At 41.1% G+C, this 23,383-nt stretch overlaps 1 protein-coding gene across 1 annotated transcript in view; it reads right to left on the bottom strand.

Moving 5' to 3' along the window:
• The window catches only part of pomgnt1 (protein O-linked mannose N-acetylglucosaminyltransferase 1 (beta 1,2-)), a 59,365-nt gene that overhangs the window by 20,702 nt on the left and 15,280 nt on the right, over positions 1 to 23,383 (bottom strand). The window contains exons 5-11 of the mRNA XM_060829847.1: positions 21,567 to 21,680; positions 13,539 to 13,656; positions 13,192 to 13,290; positions 6,081 to 6,208; positions 2,913 to 2,983; positions 1,629 to 1,704; positions 65 to 148 (exon numbers count right to left, since the gene is read on the bottom strand). Coding sequence (XP_060685830.1) covers positions 65 to 148; positions 1,629 to 1,704; positions 2,913 to 2,983; positions 6,081 to 6,208; positions 13,192 to 13,290; positions 13,539 to 13,656; positions 21,567 to 21,680 — 690 coding nt within the window. The remainder of the gene's footprint in view (positions 1 to 64; positions 149 to 1,628; positions 1,705 to 2,912; positions 2,984 to 6,080; positions 6,209 to 13,191; positions 13,291 to 13,538; positions 13,657 to 21,566; positions 21,681 to 23,383) is intronic.

Here is a 23,383-nt window from a genome sequence, read left to right as displayed (position 1 = left end):
TGTGGTAAAGATAATGTGGTAAAACCCAGAAGCCAGCCAGATTATAGAAACATGAAATTCATACCTGCGAGACTCGAGCATTCTTAATACTAATGGGTGTGTGTTGAATGCCTTTAAGGCCAAAGAGCTCCACCACATCCATTGGCTCCTGATCAAGAAAAGTATTCAGTAAAACGGGGAAACAGATTTGAATATGCACAAAAGTAGCAAATCAGTTTAAGAACATTTTTTTAAGGCTTGAACATGGTCTTCAGAATTATAGAATCATAGAACAGTTGGAGAATTGGAGGCCATTCGGCCCAACCTGTTTGTACCCACTGTCCAAATGCAACATTTCCCTGCCTTCTTGACATAATCCTGCACAATCTTGTTTTGCTGAGAACAATTCAAGTCCCTCTTGAATGCATCATCTGAGCCTGCCTTCACCACAGTGAGGTATTACATTCCAGATTTCAATCACCGGTAGTCTCCAATATCTCTCATTTGTCTATACAAATCCCCCCATTGCTTCACCATTCTAAATTTTCTCAACCCTCAAATATCTGTGCTCTTCCACCTCTGGCTGTTGGCATTTCCCACTCCTTGGTTTTCTTTATTGATTTGTTTCATAATACTCTCTCTCCTACTTCTGTCTACCCTCCCTACCCTGTGTGTGGTCAAGATTTCTTGCTGTTCTTTCAGCAGTCTCACTCTCTACCATTCCTTTAGATTCCAAGACAGAAGAATTTTCAAGAGTTTTCTTTTCCCTTTCTTAGTTTATTTGTCTCTCTCTCTAGATGTCACATGCCTGTGGTGATGTTGGGTGTGAAGTTCCTCAGTATGAGGCCATCATAATATAGCAGACTTGACAGAATAGCTTTCTTTTCTCTCCTGCCCCCTTGTATGCTTGAATAGCCCAACAGTCCAGAAACAAATGTGATTTGAAAGAACGCTGATCTTGGTCTCTCTCTCCTGTTAGCTGTTGGCCAGGACATCAACATCCAAGCACTTTCCAAAGAACAGGAAAGCAAGTAGAAATGTTTGTAGGTGTATCATAAGTTATTCTCTTAAATAGAGTCACAGAGATGTACAGCATGGAAACAGACCATTCAGTCCAACCCGTCCGACTAGTTACCCAACCCAATCCAGTCCCACCTGCCAGCACCCGGCCCATATCCCTCCAAACCCTTCCTATTCATATACCCATCCAAATGCCTCATAAATGTTGCCTCCACCACTTCCTCTGGCAACTCATTCCATACATGTACCAAACAAAAAAAGGTACAAAAACATGAATAATATCTGTGGAGACTCTATGAACTACACATTGAGGAAATAGCTATGGATTAGAGGAGATACAAATACCTGCTTGCCAAACAGGAACAAACAAATATTCAATTTTTAACCCATGGGTTAATCCTTTCAAATAGGATTCAAATTATATAGTTTCATTGATGTGACAAACTATATGATGATTTTGTTTTTTTGTATTTTCACCTGACAGATTAAGTGTAATAATAGTTAACTTCTAAAATGTCACCCAAATCACCATTACAGATAATTTAACCCAGTTATAACAGTTATTACACGGTTAGTAATAGGATTTGCTTTTTGTACAGATAAGTTTTAAAAATCTAATAACATCTCACCTCATAGTAACCATCTATGAAGACAACAATCATTTCTGGGTTCACACCCTGAGCAGACAGCAGTGAACGCAACATTCTGCAGAAAAAAACGTTGGATTCCAGACTGGTTATTAATGCTTATGAGCTCTTTATTAGGTCAGTAAATAAATTTATAGGCATATAAAGAGATCAATAAATGGAAAATTATTTCTTACCATTTACTTAGACCCATTGAAGTTTACAGCACAAAAGGCTTTGCTTTCCACCAAAACAATGCATAAAAATCCTATTTTCCTGAATCTTCCTTCTAATGCAAATTATTTTCCCTTAAAGAGTAATAATCTCTGCCTCAACTTCCCATGCCAAAGCATTCAGAGCTGCAAACAGAAAATTATCACAGCAACTTTAACATGATGACCCCTGATATTTGAATCCAAAAGTGGGGAAAGTTGTTCTTCCCAATCCACCCCCATTAAAATATTCAGTATAAAATCTTACTAAATTGCCTTTTTGCCTCCTATTGGAGGCAATTATTTCCAGATTACTTATTCAGATACCATTTTGATGAATAGATCTTGTAGTTTTCTGAGAATAATGATGAAAGCAGAGCTTTAATAAACATTGTTTACACAAGTCTTTGCTCAGGCACCCTTGCAGAATTCCAGGCAATATCCACAAGTACTCTGGGTACAAAGGATTCTAATTATATTAGTGATGTGACAAATAAGACGATGGCTTTATTTCCATTCGCTTTTGCACATAACAATCTAGGTGGACAATTTGTGTACGCTTTAGACAGTCTCAGTCGTTTTGGAATTTTTCAATTGCACAAATGATTTTTTACTCCTTTATCAGATCCTATGTTTACTATTGTGCTTGATTTCAAAACAAAGAGAACACTTTTCTTACAATATACAGCCAACGTCATATCCATGTTCCAGTGACTATGCCAACTAAGCTCACAATGCTGTTTGGAAGTTGTAATGCATCTTATGTTCAGAGCTGATCAACGTAATCTCTTGCCAGGAAACTATTTCGGTAAAGATCAATTTTTACTATTGCAGTGTGAAAAATAAGTCAAATGATTCTACAAAAATAGATACAAACGTTTGTTTCCCCAGGATATTAGCTTTACTTTACAAAAAGCAATTACCAACTTTGACCTTGAATGGAATATGAAAGAACGGTACAACAAAACACCATTCATTCAATAAGCATACAAAAAAGGTGTAATACCTCACATTGCAGACTTGCTGTATATCCAAAAGTAACATTGTTATCCATATGTTGAACCTCACATCTCACCTGTAAAGGTAGTTAGGTCTGTTACCAGCTATCACCGCCACCGGAACATCATAAACTTTGTTATCTTTTAACTGTGAAAATAAAGCATAACATTCAAATTTACTTCAAGTACTGAGACTCCCATTGCAACGGGAATTCAAATTTCACCAGATGGTAATCTGCAACAGTTGTGATATTTTAGCTTATATTAAAATTATCAATTCCCCTCTTGATTTCCAAATGCTCATGTCTTACCTGAATAAATCAATCTTACATCACTTTCTTATTGTTTATGTGCGTCTCAGTAACAGAAAGCATGGATTAGTCACCCGATCTCTTGCCACAAACACACCCTGTAGCTGACCTGCTGTTAGGTCAGTCTCAATGCCATTCTGACATTGCCAGAGAAATAACTTAGTCTGGCAAGGCTCTCTTTTAGCATTTACCTTCTTTTATGCTGCCACATGAAGCATGATTAAAACTTGATATTTTAGCAACATATAAATTACACTCTTTTTGCTAATGCTACAACACACTGCTGAAATATTTCATGAAGTCTTGGAACTAGTATAGTGTAGCAATTCAAAGTCCAAGGCTGTAAATTGCAGCAGCAGAGTTGGCCATCAGTGGAGCTCAATTTGTCTTCAGAAAGTTCACTTGATGGGAACAAGAGAAAAATAACTGAGGAACTGTACTTGCTGCAAGATTATCACAGGCTGGCCAGACATCATGAAACTGATCTGAAGATAGGCATCTAGTAAAAACAATGGAAAAGTTCTCAAGAACTATGTTTAAACCAACTGTAAACATCAGGGTGGAGGGTTCAGGGTCATGCTGACAAATTTCCCCTGGATTCCCAGAATTGCTAGATTATGGATATGTTTCCTTTAAAACATAGAAAGGCAAGAGAAAGAGATAGAACATAGAAAAATACAGCACAGTACAGGCCCTTCGGCCCTCGATGTTGTGCCGACCAAAGCCTACCTAACCTACACTAGCCCAATAACCTCCATATGCTTATCCAATGCCCGCTTAAATGACCATAAAGAGGGAGAGTCCACCACTGCTACTGGCAGGGCATTCCATGAACTCTCAACCCGCTGAGTAAAGAATCTACCCCTAACATCTGTCCTATACCTACCACCCCTTAATTTAAAGCTGTGTCCCCTAGTAACAGCTGACTCCATCAGCGGAAAAAGGTTCTCACTGTCAACCCTATCTAAACCCCTAATCATCTTGTACACCTCTATCAAAGCTCCCCTAAACCTTCTTTTCTCCAATGAGAACAGCCCCAAGTGCCTCAGCCTTTCCTCATGCGATCTTCCTACCATGCCAGGCAACATCCTGGTAAACCTCCTCTGCACTCGTTCCAATGCCTCCACGTCCTTCCTATAGTATGGCGACTAAAACTGCACACAATACTCCAGATGAGGCCGCACCAGAGTCTTATACAACTGCAACATGACCTCAGGACTCCGGAACTCAATTCCTCTACCAATAAAGCCCAGTACACCATATGCCTTCTTCACAGCACTATTTATCTGGGTGGCAACTTTCAGAGATCTGTGTACATGGACACCAAAATCTCTCTGCTCATTCACACTACCAAGTAGCCTATCATTAGCCTAGTAATCCATCATCTTGTTACTCCTACCAAAGTGAATGACTTCACACTTAGCTACATTGAACTCCATTTGTCACCTTTCTGCCCAGCTCTGCAACTTATCTATATCCCGCTGTAACCTGCCACATCCTTCTTCGCTGTCCACAACTCCACTGACTTTCTTGTCATCCGCAAACTTGCTCACCCAGCTTTCAAACCCCTCCTCTAGGTCATTTATAAAAATGACAAACAGCAATGGTCCCAAAACAGATCCTTGTGGAACACCGCTGGTAACTGCACTCCAAGATGAACCTATACCATCAACTACTACCCTCTGTCTCCTTCCAGCCAGCCAATTCCTAATCCAAACCTCTAATGCACCCTCAATGCCATACCTCCGTAGTTTTTGCATTAGCCTACCATGGGGTACCTTATCGAACGCCTTGCTAAAATCCACATACACCACATCTACTGCTTTACCCTCGTCCACTTCCTTGGTCACCTTCTCAAAGACCTCAATAAGGTTTGTGAGGCACGACCTGCCCTTCACAAAACCATGCTGACTATCCTTGATCACATTATTCCTATCCAGATGTTCATAAATCCTATCCCTTACAATTCTCTCTAAGACTTTGCCCACAACAGAAGTGAGACTCACTGGCCTATAGTTACTCGGGCTATCCCTACTCCCCTTCTTGAACAAGGGGACCACATTCGCTATCCTCCAGTCTTCTGGCACTATTCCCGTAGACAATGACGACATAAAAATCAAGGCCAATGGCTCTGCTATCTCCTCCCTAGCTTCCCAGAGGATCCTAGGATAAATGCCATCAGGCCCAGGGGACTTATCTATTTTCATCCTTTCCAGTATTCCCCAGACCTCTTCCCTACATACCTCAAGGTCATCCATTCTAATCACTTGTGACTCAATATTCACATCAGCAACAGTGTCCTGTTCCTGAGTGAATACTGACGAAAAGTATTGATTTAGTGTCTCTCCAATCTCTTCCGCCTCCACGCACAACTTCCCACTACTATCCTTGACTGGACCGATACCTACCCTAGTCATCCTTTTATTCCTGACATACCTATAGAAAGCCTTTGGGTTTTCCCTAATCCTACCAACTAAGGACTTTTCATGTCCCCTTCTCGCTGCTGATAGATGATAGAAAAAAAAGAGAGAAAGCGTGAAAGACAAAATTGCTCCAAGTTAGATGAAATGTGCCTGACGACAGGAACAGCTCATGTGTTGATGGCAGTTCTGTTTTCAGTTAAGTCCCTGTTTTAATCCACTGTCACACCTACCTATTCAAACAATGACTATCTGATGACATATATTACAGGGAATTTCTCAAGAGTTTTGACTGAAAGTATTTGCTAAGACAACCACTGATGCTGATCAGGAAATCCAACAAGTCAAGATTACCAGCAACTCACTGAAAAAAAATCTGACCAATCCCATACAGACCAGCAGTAATTGAGGTAGTCATCGAAGAAAGTCCATTTCATGCTTAACAATTGCATGAAACCAACTAAAAATAGTGAAAACATCAGGGAATAAAGCAGTTAAAGAGAAGCAAACTTACAGGCTCAGGGTTAAATTCAATCGGTGCTGGATCCTTACAACTGCAGATACTCCCATAGCCTTCCACTTTGCTGCAGAAGGTCTTCCTCCTCCGATTGGCAACCGTGTCTGCCCAGTGACACTCAGCATCTTCAAAACAAAAACACACAAATCTTTAAGAGATACATGTTAATCTTCAGTGATGCCCCTTACCAAATAACCAATTCAGAATATATTCTCACCTATTTCCTTCAAAGCCTGCTAATTGATATTCTAATAAAAGCTACCCTAGAGTCAGAGCTACCCTAGCATGGAAACAGACTCTTTGGTTCAACTAGTCCATACCAACCATGTTCCTAAACTAAATTAGCCACCCTTGCCTACATTTGGCCTATATCCCTCCAAATCCTTCCTATTCATGCACAGATCCAAATGCCTTTTAAATGTTATAATTGTACCTGTATCCGTCACTTCCTCAAGCAGTTCATTCCACATATAGAACATAGAACAGTACAGCACAGAACAGGCCCTTCAGCCCACGATGTTGTGCCGACCACTGATCCTCATGTATGTACCCTCAAATTTCTGTGACCACGTGCATGCCCAGCAGTCTCTTAAATTTCCCCAATGAGCTTGCTTCCACAACTGCTGCCGGCAACGCATTCCATGCTCTCACAACTCTCTGTGTAAAGAACCCGCCTCTGACATCCCCTCTATACTTTCGTCCAACCAGCTTAAAACTATGACCCCTCATGTTAGCCATTTCTGTCCTGGGAAATAGAGTCGATAGCCAGAGACTATCTATGCCTCTCATTATCTTGTATACCTCAATTAGGTCCCCTCTCCTCCTCCTTTTCTCCAATGAAAAAAGTCCGAGCTCAGTCAACCTCTCTTTGTAAGATAAGCCCTCCAGTCCGGGCAGCACCCTGGTAAACCTCCTCTGAACCCTCTCCAAAGCATCCACATCTTTCCTATAATAGGGCAACCAGAACTGGACACAGTATTCCAAGTGCGGTCTAACCAATGTTTTATAGAGCTGTAACAAGATTTCACGACTCTTAAACGCAATCTCCCTGTTAATGAAAGTCAAAACACCAAAAGCTTTCTTAACAACCCTGTCCACTTGGGTGGCCATTTTAAGGGATCTATGTATATGCACACCAAGATCCCTCTGTTCCTCCACACTGCCAAGAATCCTATCTTTAATCCTGTACTCAGCTTTCAAATTTGACCTTCCAAAATGCATCACCTCGCATTTATCCAGGTTGAACTCCATCTGCCACCTCTCAGCCCATCTCTGCATCCTGTCAATGTCCCGCTGCAGCCTACAACAGCCCTCTATACTGTCAACAATACCTCCAACCTTTGTGTCATCTGCAAACTTGCTGACCCATCCTTCAATCCCCTCATCTAAGTCATTAATAAAAATTACAAACAGTAGAGGCCCAAGGACAGAGCCCTGTGGAACACCACTCACCACTGACTTCCAGGCAGAATATTTTCCTTCTATTACGACTTGCTGTCTTTTGTTGGCCAGCCAATTCTGTATCCAGGCAGCTAAGTTCCCCTGTATCCCATTTCTCCTGACCTTCTGAATGAGCTTACCATGGGACACCTTATCAAATGCCTTGCTGAAGTCCACATACACCACATCCACAGCTCGACCCTCATCAACTTTTCTAGTCACATCCTCAAAGAACTCGATAAGGTTTGTGAGGCATGACCTGCCCCTCAAAGCCGTGTTGACTGTATTTAATCAAGCCATGCTCTTCCAGATGGTCATAAATCCTATCCCTCAGAATCCTTTTTAACACCTTGCAGACGACAGATGTGAGACTTACTGGTCTGTAATTGCCGGGGATTTCCCTATTTCCTTTCTTGAAGGGAGGAATTACATTTGCCTCTCTCCAGTCCTCAGGTACGACTCCAGTGGAGAGCGAGGATGCAAAGATCTTCGCAAGTGGCGAAGCAATTGCATTTTCTCGTTTCCCAAAGCAGCCGAGGACAAATCTGGTCTGGGCCTGGCAACTTGTCAATCTTAATGTTTGACAAAATTTTCAGCACATCAGCTTCCTCTAACTCTATCCATTCCAGCATGCACACCTGCTCTTCAAAGGTTTAATTCACTACAAAATTCGTTTCTTTCATACAGACAGAAGCAAAAAACTCATTTAGGGCTTCCCCTACCTCCTCAGACTCCACACACAAGTTCCTTATGCTATCCTTGATCGGCCCTACTCTTTCTTTGACCATTCTCTTATTCCTCACATAAGTGTAAAATGCCTTTGCGTTCTCCCTAATCCCTTCTGCCCCCTCCTGGCTCTCCTCAGACCATTTTTGAGCTACTTCCTTGCCTGCCTGTAATCCTCCAGAGCTGAGCTTGACCCTAGCTTCCTCCACCTTATGTAAGCTACCTTTTTCTTTTTGACGAGAAGCTCCACCGTTCTCGTCATCCAAGGTTCCTTTATCTTACCACTTCTTGCCTGTCTCAGAGGAACATATTTATTCATCACTCGCAACAACTGTTCCTTAAAAAGTCTCAACAATTGCTCCCAGTTCATGCTTCCTAACTCATGTCTAATCGCATCATAGTTTCCTCTTCCCCAATTAAATATCCTCCCATTTTGCCTAATCCTCTCCTTCTCCATAGCTATGTAGAATGTGAGGCATTTGTGGTCGCTATCACCAAAATGCTCTCCCACCACAAGATCTGATACCTGCCCTGGCTTGTTTCCGAGCACTAAGTCTAGAATGGCCTCTCCCCTTGTCGGCCTGTCAACATACTGTGTTAGGAACCCCTCCTGAACACACCTTACAAAAACAGCTCCATTCAAATCTTCTGCTCGAAGGAGGTTCCAATCAATATTGGGAAAGTTAAAGTCACCCATTACAACAACCCTACTACGTCCACACTTTTCCAAAATCTGCTGACCTATGCTTTCTTCCAGCTCCCTGCTGCTATTGGGGGGGCCAGTAGTAAACACCTAAACGAGGTGACTGCTCCCTTGCTGTTCCTAATTTCCACCCATACTGACTCAGTAGGCAGATCTTCCTTGACAATGGAAGTTTCTGTAGCTGTAATTAGTAGTGCTACACCCCCACCTCTTTTTCCCCTCTCCCTATTCTTTTTAAATGCTCTAAACCCTGGAACATCCAGCAACCATTCCTGCCCCTGAGAAACCCATGTCTCAGTTATGGCCACAACATCATAGCATAAGGTACTGATTCATGCTCAAAGTTCATCACTTTTATTCCTGATACTCCTTGCGTTAAAGCAAACACACTAACTGATTCCTTGGTTCCTTCTCAGGAAAATCCTTCCCACTAGCTGGTCTACCTCTTGCTATTGCCTCATCTGCATCAACTCTCACCTCCGGTATACAGCTCAGGTTCCCACCCCCCTGCCACACTAGTTTAAACCCTCTCAAACTACTCGAGCAAACCTTCCACCCAGGACATTGGTTCCCTTCCAGTTCAGATGCAACCTGTCCTTCTTGTACAGGTCCCACCTTCCCCAGAAGGCATCCCAATTATCTACATATCTGAAGCCCTCCCTCCTACACCAGCTGCACAGCCACGTGTTAAGCTGCGCCCGCTCCCTGTTCTTCGCCTCACTATCTCATGGCACCTGTAGTAAACTCGAGAACACTACTCTGTTCGTCCTGCTTTGCAGCTTCCATCCTAACTCCCTGAAATCACTTTTTATATCCTCGATTCTTTTCCTGGCTATATCATTAGTGCCAATATGTAACACGACTTCTGGTTGTTCGCCCTCTCCTTTTAGAACCTTATACACCTAATCAGAGACATCCTGGACCCTGGCACCAGGGAGGCAACATGCCTTCCAGGAATCCCAATCCTGAACACTAAATCTCCTGTCGATTCCCCTAACTATCAAGTCCCCTACCACGAGTATTTTTCTATTCTGCCCCCTTCCTTTCTTTGCCACAGTGTCTGGCTCAGTGCCAGAGAACTGACTGCTATGGCTTTCCTCTGGTAGGTCATCCCCCCAGCAGTATCCAAAACAGTATACTTATTGCTGAGGGGAATGTCCACAGGGGATCTCTGCACTGTCTGACTGTCCCCTTTCCTCCCCCTAACTGTAACCCATCTATCCTTGTCCTGAGCCTTAGGAGTGACCAACTCTCGATAACTCCTCTCAATTATCCCCTCAGCCTCCCGAATGGTCCGTAGTTCATCCAGCTCCAGCTCCAATTCCCTAACACAGTTTTCAAGGAGTTGGGGTTGGGTGCACTTCCCACAGATGTAGCCAGCGGAGACGTGTGCCATGTCTTCCACATATGAAACACTGTAAAAAAAAAGCCCCTCAAGTCCTTTTTTAAAACTTTCTCCCCTCACCTTAAAAATATGACCCCTAGTTTTAAATCCCCCACCCTAGGGGGAAGACCCTTGCTATTCATCTTATCTATGCTATTCATAATTTTATAAACCACTATAAAGGTCACCCTCAATCTCCTACACAGTGAAAAAATTCCCAGCCTACCCAGCCTCTCCTTATAACTCAAACCCCCTATTCCCAGCAAACTTCCTGGTAAATCTCTTCTGAACCTCTCTAATTCAATAATATCCTTCCCATAGCAGGGCAACCAGAAATGCACACAGTACTCCAGAAAAGGCCTCACCAATGTCCTGTACAACCTCAACATGGCATCCCAACTCCTATACTCAAAAGGTCTGAGCAACGAAGGCAAACACCTTAACCACCCTGTCTACCTGTGTCATACATTTCAAAGAATTACATTCTCGAACCCCCAGGTCTCTCTGTTCTACAATACTATCAATTGTGCGAGTCCCATCCTTGCCTGTTTTACCAAAATACAACATATTTATCCAAATTAAACACCATCTGCTACTCTTCAGCCCATTGACCCAATTGATCAAGATCTCTATGTACTCTTAGATAACATTCTTCACTGTCCACTATACCACCAATTTTGGTGTCATCCACAAGCTTACTAACCATGCCATCTATATTCTCATCCAAATCGCTCATGTAAATGGCAAATAATGGTGGACCCACTACCGATCCATGTGGCATACAAGCCTCCAGACCAAAAAACAACCCTCCATCACCACCTGAGTTTTACCTTCAAGCCAATTCTGTATCCAATTGGCAAGTTCTCCCTGAATCCCATGTGATCTAACTTGACTAACTAGTGGAACTTTGTCAAAGGGTTTACTAATGTCCATATAAATGTCTACTTCTCTGTCCTCAATCTTTTTGATTACTTCCTCAAAAACCTCAATCAAGTTTGTGAGACACTAATTCCCTTGCACAAAACCATGCTGATTATCTCTAATCAGTCCTTACCCCCTCTGAATGCACGTACACCCTACCTTTCCAGATTATTTCCATAACTTACCCACTACTGATGTCAGGCTCACAGGTTTCCACTTCCCAGACTTCTCCTTCCAGCCTTTCTTAAATAAAAGGCACAACACTAGCCACCCTCCAATACCTCACTCCTGCATATAAATAATACAAATATCTTTGCTAGGGGCCCCACAAATTTTCCCCAATTTCACACAATGTCCTGGGATACTCTTAATTAGGTCCTAGAGATTTATACCCATCTTTAAATTTTCTAAGACGTCCAGCACTGCCACTTCTGTACTGCAAACAGGTTTTGAAAACATCAATATTTATTTCCCAGAGTTCTCTAACCTCCATTTCTTTCGCCACAGTAAAAACTGATGCAAAATATTCATTTAGTATCCCTCCCACTTCCTAATGTTCAACACATCTTTAAGGGCCCTATTCTCTCTCTGGCTGTTCTTTTGCTCTGAAATACTTGTAGAATCTCTTTGGATTATCCTCAACCTTATCTGCCAAGGCTATCTCATATCCCCTCTTTACCGTCCTGATTTCCCTTTTAAAAATGCCCCTAACAGTCAATACTCAAGAAATTCATTTGATCCCAGTTATCTATATTATTATTGCTTATTTTTAAATAAAACCTCAATATCTTTAGTCATGTTTTCCCTATCGTCTCTTGCCTCCCTTTCTATCCTTCCTATAGCGTCTAAAACCTGGAACATTGAGCTGCCAGTCCTGTCCTTCCCTCAGACAAGTTTCTGTAATAGCTATGACATCCAGTCCTATGTTCCCATGCACGCCCTGAGGTTATCAGCCTTATCTGTAAGACCTCTTGCATTGAAATAAATGCAGTTTAATTCTTCAGAGTTCTCATTCTAGGATTTGCTCATCCGCCTTTTCTAATTAAATTACTCTTGTTTGATTCAGAACCATCTTTATTTGTCTTTCTATTTTTACTGCTACTTAGGATTCCCACTTGCACCAGCCCCCTCGACTAATTTAAAGGCTCCCAAACGAGAACTAGCAAATCTCCCTGCAGGATATTAGCCCCTTTATGGTTCATGTGAAATCCACCTGTTTTAAATAGGTCTTTTCTGCCCCAGAAGAATCCCAATAATCTAAAGATCTGAATCTTTGTACACTGGACCATTTCTTCAGCCACTGATTTAGCTGCATTATCTTTTTATTCCTAATCTCATCAGAACCAGCCTATGAGAGGGACACCTCAGCATTCCTGATAGAATTCTAAGTCCTTTAAAAGTAAGTGACAATATTTAATACAAATCTGGTTGACAAAAAATTGTCAGCAATGTAATCCCATTTAACAACACTGGAGATTTGAAAAACTTATATTGTTAGATCCCAGTTTTAAAATGAAAAAAGGCAGGGTTCTTTTAAAATTTTGCTTTCCAATAATCTTTGCTAGGAAGAGATTGCTTGTCACTGGGCCTGGATTGTGTGTGGGGTGGGGTGGGGTGGGGTGGGGTTAAGGAGGAAATGAGTGAGAAAGTGGCAGAATAGTGAAGACTGTGATCAGCCTGTCATATGCTTCATGTAGAGTATAATGTACACTGCTTTGGCCCTTCAGTTAGGTTTCTCATTTTTTAAAAATATAATAATAAATCATTATAATGGTTTCACTAAACATGTTTTTAAATTTGCCATAGGTTGTAATCAAAGTCTTTAAAAAAAAACAGTAATGAACAAGGTTACGGAACCTACAGAATGAAGATTATAACGTGAGCCTTAGATCACATACTTGTGTATATTAAAAATAATGAAATGCAAAGCTCACCTTCAGCAGAGGTTAGCTGAACTTCAGTCTTCAATAAAACAGGATCTCCCCAAGTGGCCAATGCTGGAGACTTTGAGTGTTTTTCACCGTAGACTTGGCCTAACAATAAAAATGTTGAACAATGTGTAAAATTAGATATCAAATAAATCTCAACTGGACATTTACTGCTGCTAGATTGTCACTATTGGGATCTTAAAAATTCTTTTCCACAATCCATGGTTCAATGTTACAATATTATGAATTTGCATTATTTTCTTCTTGATACAAAGTTTTTTTTAAATATTTGCATACAGCAGTATATCAAAGTTTGCCTCCATCAGATTTTCAGAAATGTACCCATACTGCACCTCCTTTCTTTACCACAAAAGTCCACATGTCTCGCCAACTGAGTGATGAGGCAATCTGACTACCCAATCCTTTAAGTAGACTTTTGGCAGTTTCTTTTAGATGGAAAGATCCTTCATCCTGAATCATTAAAAGGAAGGATAAAAAGGTTAGTTATTTCCTACAGCACATCTATTGGTTACTACATAAATAATGAAATATTAAATAGAACAATATAAATGATGTTCGAATTTTGTATCTCAATTTTTCCCTTTATGCTTCTATGCACCGTCATTTTCCTATGGACACACTAAGTACCTATTCCAAGAGACTGAGTTTTCCTGAAACTGTGGGAGCATTTCAACTCAGGGGCCACATTAGGAAAAAAATTCAACCAAATTTGTACAGCTTGAATCCTTGAGAAAGTAGCAAGCAGGTTAGACCAAGTAAGCCAATTTGAGAAGGTGCTGCACAGGAGGCCGAGTATAATAACGGCCCATGGTGTCAGTAGCAAGATGCTAGAAGCTTGGCTCTCTGGCAGAATGCAGAGAGCGAGGATAAAGGGTCCTTCGCAGGATGGCAGCTGGTGACAAGTGGTGTTACGCAAAGCCCAGCTTTGGGACCACAACTTTTCACTTTATACATTAATAATCTAGTTACAGGAATTGAGGGCATTCTGGCTAAGTTTGTAGACGATACAAAAATAGGGAGAGCATAACGTAGCAAAGAGGCTGCAGAAGGATTTGGACAGGTTAGGAGAGTGGGCAAAGTAGTGGCAGATGGAGTACAATGTGGGAAAACTGAGGTTGTGTACTTTGGTAGGAAGAATAAAGGCATGGATTATTTTCTAAATGGGGAGGAAATTCAGAAATCTGAAGTGCAAAGAGACTTGGGAGTTCTAGTCCAGGATTTTCTCAAGGTAAACTTGCAGGGTGAGTCAGTAATTAGGAAGGCAAATGCAATGATGGCATTTACGTTGAGAGTACTTGAACATAAAAGCAGGGATGTATTTCTGACGCTCTAAAAGGCTCTGGTCAGACCATATTTGGAGTATTTTGCGCAGATGTGGGCCCCATATCTCTGGAAAGATTTACTGGCCCTGGAGCATGTTCAGAGGAGGTTCATGAGAATGGTCGCAGCAATGAAAAGCTTAGCACATGAGGGAATGCTGGCTTGATACTTGATGGATTTTAAAAGGATGAGGGGGATCTAATTGAAATGTACAGAATACCGAATGGCCTGGACAAAGTAGATATTGGGAACATGTTTCCATTGGTAGAGAGACTAGAATCAGAGGACACAGCCTGAGTGTAACTGGAAAACCTTCAGAACGGAAAGAAGGAGAAACTTCTTCAGCCAGAGAATGGTGAATGTATGAAATTCACTGTCACAGAAGTCTGAGGAAGCCAGGTAATTGAGTGTATTTAAGACACAGATAGATAGGTTTGTGATTATCAAGGAAAGCAAGGGTTGTGGAGAGAAAGCAAGAGAATGGGATTGAGAAATGTATCAGCCATAACTGAATGGCAGAGCAGACTTGACGGGTTTAATGGCCTAATACCTGCTCCTCTATCTTATGGTCTAAGCCATTCTTGATAAAATTAGAACTTGAAAACAGTAAGTTGCTAGAGGCTGTAAAGAATGAAGTACAAGGTGTAAAATGACATTTTACCTGGCAAAATTGCTGTGGAAGGGTCAGAGTATAAATAGATTACACTAGTAGGTTACTCTGATTTTAATGGTAGACTTCAATTTCAACCAAGCTGAAGAAAGCGCAACAGGTCAGGCAGCATCAAAGGAGCAGGAGAATCGACCTTTCGGGCATAAGCCCTTCTTCAGGAATGCCCGAAACATCGATTCCCCTGTTCCTTTGATGCTGCCTGACCTGTTGCGCTTTTCCGGCAACACATTTTTCAGTTCTGATCTCCAGCATCTGCAGTCCTCACTTTTTCAATTTCAACCAAAGCAATTTAAAGCCAAGCTTGGGAAAACACAGGATCAATCAAGACAGATATCAAGCCCTTACAGTGGGGGCATTTTCTATCTTTTGCTAGTACAGAGTTAGGACAGTTTAGATTGTCTGCACCTCAACTGGTGCCTTTTGTGCATTTAGACCAGAACGTAGTCAAACTCAGTGTCTAGCACAGAACCTTTTACTCAAACTTGAATATTTGAAGAATGAACAAAAAGCATCAACTGCTCCCTATTTCAAACCATGACATTTGAAAGAATTCATTCATGAGAATGTGGGCATCACTAGCTGGCCAGCATTTATCACCCATCCCCAGTTACCCTCAAGAAGGTGGTGATGAGCTGCCTTCTTGAATCGCTGCAGTTCATGTGCTTTAGGAAGACAAGAATTCCCTTAGGAAAAGAATTCCAGTACTTTGACCCAGTCACACTGAAGGAACAATGCTATAATTCCAAGTCAGGCTGGTGAACGGCTTGGGTGAGAATTTGCAAGTGATGCCATACTTGACACGAAGGATAATGAAGGTCAGAGGTATTCTTCAATAAACTTTGGCCGATGGATTTTCCCAGTTTTTATCTTTTCCTTTTTCTAGTTCTCCCCAGTGCCATTCTGAACTATCAGGATATACTCATGAATAAATGTAATGAAAAACAAAGAATAAGGGAAATATTAAGTTAGAGAAACAAGTTTGGATACAACTTTGTTACATCTATGACAAGATTAAAGTTCACATTTTAAGGATAATGGTACCCTGCTTTACTGGCACTCCTTACAACAGGGTACACAGGGATCATATCTTGAGATCATAGTGTGAGTGATGGTGTTATTTTTGTTTCCAATCGGATCACTTCCCATCTGCTCCTTTAGGGAAGAAATCTGCCATCCTTACCTGATATGGTCTACATGTGATTCCAAATCAACAGAGATGTGACTGTCTCAAGTAACCCATGAAACGGTTTAGAAAGAGACAGGTTCCATGAATGAACAAAGACAGAAAAAAAAAATTACAATTCACAGCTTTTTGAGAAATGGGTGGCTGCATTTGTAGTTGGGGGGAGGTTTATGGTTGCATTTGCAGAAGCCAGGAAAGTAGAAAATGTACTGGCATAGTTGAGGCGAGCTGCGGAGTTTGTGGGGCATTTTGAAAGTACAAACTAGGTTCATAACATTCAGTAAAAATTAAAGTTGACCTGGTCCAGGCAATGACTGTAACCTTGTCAAGCACATGCAGCAATGTATCTGACTCTATTACCAACTTTATAGAATGTTTTAAACAGATTTAATAAATGGCTAATCATCAGCAGGAGAAATTGGACGGCCAGCAGCTAAATGATTTGGACGTGGTTAAGGTCAAATGTCATACCCTTTATTGCTACCACACTGGATTAAGCTTATTTAACACGAATACTTGGATGCTCACGACTGATCTGCACTACCCCATACTATAGAAGACATCAGTACACAGAGGAATCTAGATTATCCAAAGGCCACAGACAGGGAATATTTCACTCGGTTAATCGAATGCCAGATAACATAATTTAGCTATGCATTTGGGACCTTACAATCTTGTTTGGATAATCCGAAATTCAGAGAATCGAATGTTGGATAATCGATGTTCCTCTGTAGTGGGATTCCATTATAGGTTCAAATTAACCTTGGCTTAGGTATATAGCACCCTCTGCTGGATAATTTAACCTGTGTAACTATGATTTGGAGGAGCCGGTGTCGAACTGGGGAGGACAAAGTTAAAAATCACACACCAGGCTATAGTCTAACAGGTTTAATTGGAGGCACTAGCTTTCAAAGCACTATTTCATCAGGTGGCTGTAAAGCAGGATCTTAAGACACAGAATTTTTAGCAAAAGGTTACAGTGTCATGCAGCTGAAATGATATATTGAACAAATCTAAATTAAATCTTTCATCTTATAGAATGGGTTTGCTGGTTTCGGTTCTTTAATATGTAAATCCAATAACTTTTTTTAAGACATATTCTCAAGATAACTTGAGGTTTTATAACAAAAGATGCCATCTCAGTTCAGACAGTGCATTAAAGATGTGAGGTTAAAGTCTGTCTGTATCCCAATCTTGTGAGTGTGCCCAGAACCAGGGGTCACAGTCTGAGGATTCAGAGTGGACCACTTAAGACAGAAATGAGGAGACATTTCTTCACCCAAACAGTGGTAAGCCTGTGGAATTCATTACCACAGGAAGTAGTTAATGCCAAAAAAGCACTGAACGTATTTAAGAGACAATTAGATGTAGCATTTGGGGCGAATGGGACCAAAGGTTATGGGAAGAAAGCAAGACTACACTAATTGAGTTTGACGGTCAGCCATGTTAGTGATGAGTGGCGGAGCAGACTCGCAGGGCCAAATGGCCTCCTCCTGTTCCTATGTTTCTATATTTCAAGTTTCACAACATTCATAAACATTCAGTCATCCCACCATTGACACTCGGTAGCAGCAGTGTGCGCGCGCACTCTATCTACAAGATGCGCTGCAGAAATTTTTAGACATCCTTTGGACTGCACCTTGCAAGCCCAGAACTATAGCCATCTAGAAGGACTAGGACAGCATATACATGAGAATACCACCACCTGCAATTTTCTCTCAAGCCATTCACCAACCTGACCTGAAAATACAACATCCCTTCATTGTCATCGCTTCAAAATCCTCAAATTCCCCAGAGGCATTGTGGATCTACACACAATAGTTCAGGGTAGGAAGTTCTCCACCATCTTCTCAACGGCAGCTAGGAACGGACAATAAATGTAGCCCCATCCAGTGACGGCATGTCCCACAATACAACAAAGACAGAACAGGAGCACAGTTCATACACCAAACAACACTCATCGTTTGTTAAAAGCTCAAATTTTAGGATCACATACAAATGAATCCTAGCAATTTCTGAAAATTATAGAAAAGATCCATTAGTGAAAAACCATCGACACTGCAAGTCAAATTGGAACGGTTTAATTTATGGTTTCAAACCACTTTATGTCTGAATTACTTTAGGGCTGGTTATAAGAAAAGAATTTAAATGACAAAGTAAAATAGAAACTACCATAACCAGGTGTGGCAAGGAAGATGGTGGAGCAGCAGTGGTCAGCATTTTGGGGAGTAATTCGGCAGACACAGCAGAAATTCATCCCAAGGAGAAACACCCTGGAGAGCGCGAGGCAAACATGGCTGACAAGAGAAGTCAGAGACAGCATAAAAACAAAAGAAAAAGCATTCAATGTGGTGAAGATTAGTGGGAAGCCAGAGAATTGGGAAGCATTTAGAAGCTTTAGGACAATTTAAAAATGCTATGGGGGTAATGAAATGAGGGTAAGCTAGCTCGTAATATAAAAGAAGATTGTAAGTGATTCTTAGATATAATGAAAGGATGAAAGAAGCAAGAGTGGAAATTGAGGCTGGAGAAGTAGCAATAGGGAATAAAGAAATAGCAGAAGAACTGAACAGGTATTTTGCACTAGTCTTCACGTTGGAAGATACCGGCAGCATACTGGAACTTCGAAACAGACAAGGGTCAGAGGTGAGTGTAGAGGCTATTAGTAAGGAGAAGGTGCTGGGGAAACTGAAAAGGTCTGAAAGTGGATAAATCATCTAGACCAGATGGACTGCATCCCAGGATTCTGAAGGAGATGGCTGAGGAGATTTGTGAAGGCATTGGTAGTGATACTTCACAAATCACTTAGTCAGGGAGGGTCATACAGGACTGGTAAATGGTTAATGTAACACCCCTGTTTAAAGAGGGAAGAAGGCCCCAGACAACAAACGAGAGACCAGTTAGCCTAACCGGAGCCATTGATAAGATTTTAGAGTCCATTATTAGAGATGAGATTACAGAGTACATGGAAGTACATGGCAGAACACGGCTGAGTCAGCACGTCAAGGAGCAGTCTTTGGACAAATCTATTAGAATTCTTTGAGGTGGTAATGAGCAAGTTAGACAAGGGAGAGCCAGTGGACGCGCTTTATTCGGATTTCTAAAAGGTCTTTGACAAGGTGCCGCAAAGGATGCTGCTAAATAAGAGCCCATGGTGTTCGGGGTGAGGTACTGGCATGGATAGAGGTTTGGCTGACTGGCAGAAGGCAGAGAGTACAAATAAAAAAGGCTTTTTCCAGATGACAGTCGGTGACTACTAGAGTTCCACGGGGGCAAGTATTGGGACCCCAACAATTCATGTTATACAATAATGGCTTCGACAAGGGAACTGGAACAGGGTTTCTAAGTTTCTAGATATAACACATAGCTGGAGGAGAAGGTAGTATTTGGGAAGCAGGGAGGCTGCATAAGGCTAGGAAAATGGGCAAACAAGTGGCAGATGGAATACAATTAGGGAAAATGTGCATGGCATAGATTATTTTCAAATCAGGAAAATACTTCAAAAATCTGAAACATAAAGGGACTTTGGAATCCTCGTCCAAGATTCTCTTAAGGTTAACATGCAAGTTTTGTTGGCCATTTGGAAAGCAAATAGGAAATTAGCATTCATCTCAAGATGACTAAGATACACGAGGACAGATGTAATGCTGAGGTTGCAAGGCTCTGGTCAGGCATTTGGAACACTGCGAGCGGTTTTGGGCCTCGTATCTAAGGAATGATGTGCTGATGTTAGAGGGAGTCCAGAGGAAGCTTAGGAGGAGGATCCTGGGGACGAAGAGTTGTCATAAGAGGAGTATTTGAGAACTTTGGGTCTACACTCAATGGAGTTTGGAAGGATGACAGCGATCTGATTGAAACTTGCAGAATACTGAGAGGCCTAGATGGAGTGGATATGGAAAAGATCTTTCCACTAAGAGCAGAGACTGATCTGTGTGCACAGCTTCAGAGTGAAGGGACGATCCTATAAAATTCAAATGAGAAATAATTTCTTCAGCCATAGGGTGGCTAATCTGTGGAACCCACTGCTGCAGGGGGCTGTGGAGGCCAAGTCATTAAGTGTATTTCATACAGAGAAAGATAGGTTCTTGATTAATAAGACAATCAAGGGTTATGGGTAGAAGGCAGAAGCCTGGGGGTGGGGAACATATCAGTCATGATCAAAAGGCAGAGCAGACTCAATGGGCTGAATGGCCTAATTCCACTCCTAAATCTACACTTATAGTGCATGTTGTTATAGATGGGAAAGATTTACAACAGTTCTGCTTATTGCGAAGAATAAAGCCTTTAAGTTTCAGTTTTAACTCTCCTTTACCCAAAATACAAGAAATGAAAGACATCATTCACATTCATGGCTTTTCTTTGCAGCAGTCTCAGCCACAAATGGCTTATCATGTTTGTATGAGAGAAGAGAGCAACAATTAAAAAAAACTCCACCGTATAAACTCCTAAGTCAGGCAAAATGAAGGGAAGTGAAGCTAGACAAGATTAGGTCTTGCTCAATATCTACATAAAAGGCCAAGTGACCAAATGATGAGTCGTAGCATTCGGTGATTCCATTACTGGTACATCAGAAGTTAAAGATGAAAAAAATAAGAAGCAAAGACAGTGTCACTGTTAGAAGACATCTGAAGGCGGCCAAATGACAGATTCAGATTCATCATGTTGACATTTTGGAGACAGACCCAAACCTAGAAAAGCCAGACCCAGAGTTAGAAATCACACAACACCAGGTTATAGTTCAACAGGCTTATTTGGAAGCACTAGTGATTATGCAATGAAGGAGCAGCGCTCCAAAAGCTATTGCATCCAAATAAACCTGTTGACTATAGCCTGGTGTTGTGTGATTTTTAACTTTGTACACCCCAGTCCAACACCGGCATCTCCAAATCTGACCCAGAGGGAAGTCAAATCATCCACATGAATTGGAATTTTAACTGTACAATTTCCAGAAACCTTTGCCATTGTTAATCAGGAACCAATCCCATTGAATATATTTTCCAATGTTGAATATTCACTTGTTTTAATTTATGGCACTTTCTTCAGGTGTTCCTACACTTGCAAATCTTAGGAAATGGTTCTACTTTGCTCACTTGCAAGTTTAAAGTGGCCACTCTTCAACCAAAATAAAGTTTAAAAAAACTTTTACTCTGCCATATGTATATTTGTATGATGTTGAATTATACTGACCTTGATAGTAAATAGAAGTATTCTTCCACGAGAGACCATATTTAAGAATAAGATCATTGCTTCGTCTTCATGGGGTGAATACGTATCAAATACACGTTTAGCCATCACATGACCCTGCTCAGAGAGAAAAAAAATAATTTGCTATCGTTTGCACCACTAGTACTACAGAAAGGTATTCAATAAGATTTCAAAACCACTTACATCTTAAATATTTAAAATTATCAGTCCTGAATATACATTGGAACATAACAGTTTTCATCACTCTCTTAATCAACTATAGACTGACTACACATCAAATGCACTTGCTAAAAAGGCAAAAAAACATGAAAATGAAGAGATTTCAGGAAGTTTTCCACTGCACATGGAGAAGACGTTTATTTACATTAAGGGAGACAGTCTCCAATTGAGCCCATACAGTATAATATGCACGGCAACCACTTAATTCACAACTGACACATTTTCAGCAAAATCATACACAAATGTAGATAGGGTTTTTTTAAAAAAAGACTTTTTAGAAGATTTTCTTCCTAAAATGTAACTCAAGAATTAGAATAATGGGATCTGCACCTGCGAAGATGAGTTTGATTGAGTTAAGCAGGGGTGAGTGGTAATGCTACTGCACTGGTAATTCAGAGGCCCAGGCTAATGCTTTGGGGACATTAGGAAATTCCATGATAGTAGCTGAATTTAAAATCCACCAGGCACTAAGTTTGGAATATATAGCTAGTCTCAGTTACACAGTGATCATAACAATTATCATCTTTTTGTTTGGAGAAATCGTCTGATTCTATTCTCTAAGAAATGACATCCTCCATCCTTACCCAGTCTGGTCTACATGAAACTTCAGACACATAACAATGCAGTTGACTCTTCAGTGCCTTCTAAGATGGCTCAGAAAGCCATTTATTCAGACTGGCAACAAATATAAACAATTCCAGCAACATGAAAGAATAAAAATGTTAACAATTTACACCAATCAGGGTTTTAGATTCAGTACAAGTATATTAAGGATACAAATAACCATAGTACAGGTTGTCAATCTGATCCTTGATTACAGAGACCTTCTTTTGAATGTTTCTACATTTGCAGTTAATGACCGAGCTGAATAGATTCAGTCAGTCAATGATACTAAGTAAGGTTACTACACTAAATCACAGTGATTTACTTGGGGAAATTAGAAATCTAAAGATAAGAGTCATACTGTCAGAGGTATACACCACAGAAACAGACCCTTCAGTCCAACTCATCCATGCCAACCAGATTTCCTATCTAAATCCACTCCCATTTACCAGCATTTGGCCCATATCCCTCTGAACACTTCCTATTCATACACCCATCCAGGTGCCTTTTAAATGAAGTATTGGGACCAGGTTCCCCACTTCTTCTGGCAGCTCATTCCATGCATGCACACCCTCTGTATGAAAAGGTTGCCCCTTAGCTCTCTTTTGTATCTTTTCCACCCTCGCCTTAAACTTATGCCCTCTCATTTTGAACTCCCCCACCCCAGGGAAAATTTACCCTATCCAGGCCCCTCAAGATTTTATAAACTTCTTCAAGGTCACCCCTCAGCCTCCAACACTCCAGGGAAAATAGCCCCAGTCAATTCAGCCTCTCCTTATAGCTCAAACCCTCCAACCCTGGCAACATTCTTGTAAATCTTTTCTTAACCTTTCCAAGTTTCACAACATCCTTCCTATAGGAGGGAGACTAGAATTGCACGCAATACTCCAAATGTGGCTGAATCAATGGCCTGTACAGCCACAACATGACCTCCCAACACCTACATTCAATGCACCGACCAATAAAGCAAGTATACC

This window comes from Hemiscyllium ocellatum, chromosome 9 (genome assembly GCF_020745735.1).
Source record: "Hemiscyllium ocellatum isolate sHemOce1 chromosome 9, sHemOce1.pat.X.cur, whole genome shotgun sequence".
Taxonomy (NCBI): Eukaryota; Metazoa; Chordata; class Chondrichthyes; order Orectolobiformes; family Hemiscylliidae; genus Hemiscyllium; species Hemiscyllium ocellatum.
Note: the sequence above shows the minus strand (reverse complement) of the source record. Positions and strands in the feature narration are given on the sequence as shown.